A 6,333-nucleotide genomic window follows, 5' to 3' on the forward strand; every position below is an offset into this window, starting at 1 on the left:
AGAAGGAGAGAAGGAGGAGAAAGAAGGAGAGAAGGAGGAGAAAGAAGGAGAGAAGGGGGAGAGAAAGAAGGAGAGAAGGAGGAGAAAGAAGGAGAGAAGGGGTGAGAAAGAAGGAGAATAAGAGAGAAGGGGAATAAGAGAGGAGAGAAGGAGAAGGGAGAAAGAGTATTTCTTGCGCAAAATAATTACGTGCGCATTTTTAAAAATACTAAACGGACATGAAAAGAAGAAGAAGAAAACAGGTAAAGAAAGAGAGGAGACGGGGAAGACAAGCAAAACAAAAGAATGGCGCCTCAAACCAAGCAAGTCTTACCGTTGGAGAAACAAGTAAGCAACTCTGGCGATGACGGCTTTGGAGGAGCTGTTAGTTGTGGCTTTATTCCTTGGTTGCTTGTTGGTTATCTTTCTCTCTCTCTCTCCATATATATATATATATATATATATATATATATATATATATATACAACACAACAAAATATATATACAATATATATATATATATTATATATATATACATATATATATATACATTATAGATATATATTATATATATATATATATATTATATATATATATATATATATTATGTGTGTGTGTGTGTGTGTATGTATTATTATGTATGTATACACACACACACACACACACACACAACACACACACACACACACACACACACACACCACACACACACATATGCATATTATATATGTATATATATATATATATATATATATATATATATATATATATTTATATATGTGTGCATATATATACATATATATATATATATATATCTATATATATATATATATATATATATAATATATTATATATATATATATATACGTTATAAACCGACGGATGGGTATATATATCTGAATATAAAAAGTCTATATAAAAAATGTATAGAAAATACACACGAAAAAATGATTAAATTTAGTGTTACATCCCGAATAAGAAACCGAATCGAAAACACAAGTCAAGAAGCAACAAGTCCCCGATTCAGTTGCTCTGTGACCTTTGTGGAGTGAGGAGGTCGCACTCTTTCACGCTGCAGTGAAGTAAGTCGCATCTCTATTATTTCAATGTGCATATTCCTTGGAGGTATTTGTTCTCTTGACATTTTGCACGGCGGTTAGTTATAATGTGTCCGTGTACGTTATTCATCGCTCAGTTATACTTTATCGTTCGTTGTTTTTGTATTTAAAAGTTTCTTTGTCACCAATTTAGGGTTATTAATTTCTATTCTATCTAACCAAGGACGGATCGTTCACTGAAAACTGAACTCTTTCAGTGTAAACTCTCAACTTAAAATTGCAACGGAACAGGTTGTTCGGTTATTTTCCTATGCTTCCAGTTTTAATAATTATTTGAGAGAATGAAAACAGAACTTGTGTTAAGTCATTCCTTTATTCTGTTATAAAATGACAGAAAGAAAGAAAGTAAAGATTATTCTTTCCTCATTCGCTTCAGTCTTCCGCGATATATTAATAGGAAATAAATGCATTTTACATCATATAACCCGACAGGGGGGAAAATACATATAACAAGAATAATAATAATAAAAAAAGAAAGAGAAGAAGAAAAGACAGAATGGACAGAGCATAATTATCAATGACTGGTAAAGGTTAATGCCACTGATATACCAACACTGTAAGTATAGTGAAGAGTTTAGTCCATAAGTCGGCAATCTCTCTTCGTGTTGTCTGCGAGCTGGTTGGAGGCCACTTCCATCCTCAATGATGGGATGTGGAGAGTATGATGATGGTGATGGTGATATTGATAATAACGATGATAATAATTACGAAAATAAAGATAGTAATAGTTATAACAAAAACAATAATAACAACAATAATAATGGTAATAATGATAATCATTACAATAAAGATAACAATAATGATAATGGTAATAATGGTGATGATGATAACAATAATAATAATTATTATTATAAACATTAATAACAAAATTAACAATAAGGAAGCACTGCTAACGAATTCGGAATAAAATTTCTTCCGAATGATTTTATGACAAGAATACGCAGAAAAAATGACGCGAGATTTCGAAATGTCTATCGACAGTTAACAGAAGGCGAAGTAACAGATAAGAGTGATTTGTGTGCATCGATTAACAACAGTGTCGATGTTCTGTTGTGGCTCTAGCTTGCGAATTGCCAGGTCCTGGTTCTTTACTATTTTCTTTTTTTTTAATTTTATTTTTAGTATCTTATTTTTGTTAGTTTATTATTTATTTATTTAGTTATTTATATCACGATTATTATTATTATTATTATTATTAATATTGTTATTATTATTATTATTATTATTATTATTATTATTATTATTATTATTATTATAAGCGAAACAGGTGTTTTGCGGTTGATGAGGACAAAGCAGCAATCAACAGTAAAAAGAAGAAGAAAAAAAACACAAATAAGTAAAAATTTCTTGTAAAATAAGTCAATTTCACACAATATGTTAATTTCATGTAAATAAGCAAACAAGTGCACAAAAAAATTCACATAAATAAGTAAATTTCATGTATATATATAAAAAATCACAGATAAATTTCACATAAATGAATTTCACATAAATAAGCAAATTTCAAATAAGGTAAAATTACATAAATGAATTTCATATGAATAAATAAATGCAAAATAAATGAGTAAATTTAACAAAAAACATAAATTTCACATATTAAAGAAAATTCTCATGAATACTTGAATTTCGCAAAAAAAAAAAAAAAAAAAAAAAAATCAAAGTAAATTTCACATGAGTAAAATTCACAAAGATGGATAAATTTCACGCAAAGAAATTCACATAAAAAACAAATGAAAACATAAATTTCACATAAATATGAACATTCACAAATGCATAAATTTCACATAGATAAGAAAAAATCACAAATACATTCTTCTTTTAACGGTAGGTTCATGTCTGAGCCGCCGTGGTCACAGCATGGTACTTAATTATAGTTTTCATGTTGTGATGCTCTTAGAGTGAGTACGTGGTAGGGTCCCCAGTTCCTTTCCACGGAGAGTGCCGGTGGTACCTTTTAGGTAATCATTCTCTCTATTTATCCGGGCTTGGGACCAGCACTTGACTTGGGCTGGCTTGGCTACCCAGTGGCTAGGTAGGCAATCAAGGTGAATTTCCTTGCCCAAGGGAACAACACGGCGGTCGGTGACTCGAACCCTCGAATTCAGATTGCCGTCGTGACAGTCTTGAGTTCGACGCTCTAACCATTCGGACACCGCAGGCTTGACGATCATGGGCTTCCATGATTTTTTTTTTCTTAGCAATTTAGAGCGGTGGTTTGCCATTGCCTTCCGCCCGGTGTTTTTATCGAGTCACCATCTCTATTTACCCGGCACTGACTTGAGCTGGCTTGGCCATCCAGTGGCTAGGCAGGCAATCGAGGTAAAGTTCCTTGCCCAAGGGAAACAACGCGCCGGCCGGTGACTCGAACCCTCGAACTCAGATTGCCGTCGTGACAGTCTTGAGTCCGACGCTCTAACCATTCGGCCACCGCGGCCCTTACAAATATATTAATTTCACAAAAAAGATAAATTTTTACACAAAAATTACACGAATACGTATATTACACATCAACAAGAAATAATCATATTAATAAGTCAAACTGTCAGAATACCTACGAACGGCAGGGCACCCACTTTATATACTCACCATCAGACAGGCGACCCTAAAGTATAAATTAAACAGCTTCTATCGTTAATTTTTATACCCATTGTCTCACTAACTTTACATCCATTCTGTCATTTTAAAATTCGTGTTTGTTTGTTTGTTTTTTCTCTACATTATCCTTTTTATTTCAATGAACTGTTTCCACCTGAAGAGCTTCTCTTTCGGAGTAAATAGTATTCCCCGGATGCTCGCCTCCGCTCGTTCGCTGGAATTTCCAGGGTCTCTGCTTTCTCGTCTGAATGCCATTATAGTTACATTGCATATGATTTATTTTATTTTACTTCGTATATCAGTTTATCATTATTATTATTTATTCATTTATTATTATTCCTTTTTACACCAAAGCATCGTATTCTAATATACGGGTGGAATTAGATCTATTTTTATGAACAGATATGCAAACGCGCGCGCACGCGCGCACACACGTACACACACATACGCGCGCGCACACATACACACACACACACACACACACACACACACACACACACACACACACACACAAACAAACAATCACACGCACAACCAAGCAATCACACACAAACAAACAAACAATCACACACGCACAACCAAGCAATCACACACAAACAAACAATCACACACACATACACAAACCATCACACACGCACACACCCATCTGGATTAGACTAACAACTAACTGACCGCCTCGCACTTTCCAGCACCATGCGAATCGCCGTCGCAGCCTTCGTGTTCGTGGCGCTCTCTGCCGGGGGCGCCCTCACAGGAAGCGACGCATCCCAGAAATCCCCAGCAGGAGACGAACAGGTGGCTGTCCACCTCCCTCAGGGCACCATCCTCACCAGGAGACTCGAGGCAAGGGATGGCAGCCCATACTATCCTCTGATGGGGATTCCTTACGCCAGGCCTCCTGTGGGCAAGCTTCGGTTCAAGGTGAGTGGTTCATGGCGGCTTCGGTTCAAGGTGAGTGGTTCATGGCGGGTTCGGTTCAAGGTGAGTGGTTCATGGCGGGTTCGGTTCAAGGTGAGCGGTTCATGGCGGGTTCGGTTCAAGGTGAGTGGTTCATGGCGGGTTCGGTTGAAGGTGAGCGGTTCATGGCGGGTTCGGTTCAAAGTGAGCGGTTCATGGCGGGTTCGGTTCAAGGTGAGCGGTTCATGGGGGTTCGGTTCAAGGTGAGCGGTTCATGGCGGGTTCGGTTCAAGGAGAGTGGTTCATGGCGGGTTCGGTTCAAGGTGAGCGGTTCATGGCGGCTTCGGTTCAAGGTGATCGGTTCATGGCGGGTTCGGTTCAAGGTGAGTGGTTCATGGCGGGTTCGGTTCAAGGTGAGTGGTTCATGGCGGGTTCGGTTCAAGGTGAGTGGTTCATGGCGGGTTCGGTTCAAGGTGAGCGGTTCATGGTGGTTCGGTTCAAGGTGAGCGGTTCATGGTGGCTTCGGTTCAAGGTGAGTGGTTCATGGCGGGTTCGGTTCAAGGTGAGCGGTTCATGGGCTCGTGAAGGTGTCGGTTCATGGCGGGTTCGGTTCAAGGTGAGCGGTTCATGGCGGCTTCGGTTCAAGGTGAGCGGTTCATGGCGGCTTCGGTTCAAGGTGAGTGGTTCCATGGCGGGTTCGGTTCAAGGTGAGCGGTTCATGGCGGCTTCGGTCAGGTGAGCGTCATGCGGTCGGTCAAGGTGAGTGTTCATGACGGTTGCGTCAAGATGAGTGTTACAAGAAGAGCTTAGAAATTCAAGGTGAGTGTATTCATGCGTTTCGGTTCATGGAGTATTCATGGGGTTTCGGTTCAGTAGTCGTTCCATGGCGGCTTCGGGGATGACCAAGGGTACACCGTGAGTATTACTTGCTAAGAATAATGAAAAGAAAAGAAAGAAAGAAAAATATAGGGGACCTATTAATTCTATGATTATTATATATTTGGTTGTTTGATGTATTATTCGTCAAATAAATTCTTAATTATTCATTATCATTATAATTCTACATAAAAATTAATTTGGTAACGACAAGAAAATAAAAATAACACGAAATAAGACTTATAGGAATTCTGTAATGTATTAGTAGTGAGAAGAAAAAATAAAATACTACTACTAATACTAATAATAATAATTGAGAAACGAAACAAAGTAAAAAGCTATTGCTAGATGAGAGAGTAGATTTAGGGAACTTTTTGGTAAGTATTACGAGGACGAAAAAAGAAATAGATTTGTGTGTGTGTGTGTGTGTGTGTTTTTTGTGGAGCTTTATTCGAAGATCACTTGCTGCCTAATGTACACAGATTCGAATGTACTGCACTGGTTGTGACTGTACTTCTACCGTGTTTATTCATGTATCTGACTTTTGATAAACCTCAAAAACACGTGTATATATTTGTTATTCATGTAAACTCTTTGTTTCTTATTTGAAAAAGAAAATCATAAACATTCTCTTACAAAGTTAAAGATTTATGTAAAGCACGTAAAGAAATTCAAGCAATTATTTATCCCCCATTTATCAATCCTGCCTGTGATGTCATTGACATTACGTTTCATTGACTCTGTTGAGCCTAAAAATAAATTTTATAGCTTTCTTTATAATCTTCAGCCATTTTCACACGCATTTCCTCATAAAAGATCTTTTAAATACTCCTTAAATGGTCAAATGAAGAGTTACAATACAAAAAAC

The 6,333-nt window shown here is 37.1% G+C and overlaps 1 protein-coding gene across 1 annotated transcript in view; it reads left to right on the plus strand.

The window, feature by feature from the left end:
* Nucleotides 1–993: 993 nt before the first annotated feature.
* LOC119599375 (venom carboxylesterase-6-like) overlaps nucleotides 994–6,333 on the plus strand; it is a 15,199-nt gene continuing 9,859 nt past the window's right edge. Inside the window, exons 1-2 of the mRNA XM_037949146.1 lie at nucleotides 994–1,061; nucleotides 4,382–4,613. Coding sequence (XP_037805074.1) covers nucleotides 4,386–4,613 — 228 coding nt within the window. The 5' untranslated portion in view covers nucleotides 994–1,061; nucleotides 4,382–4,385. The remainder of the gene's footprint in view (nucleotides 1,062–4,381; nucleotides 4,614–6,333) is intronic.

The sequence above is a fragment of the Penaeus monodon genome, chromosome 42, assembly GCF_015228065.2.
Source record: "Penaeus monodon isolate SGIC_2016 chromosome 42, NSTDA_Pmon_1, whole genome shotgun sequence".
Lineage (NCBI taxonomy): Eukaryota > Metazoa > Arthropoda > Malacostraca > Decapoda > Penaeidae > Penaeus > Penaeus monodon.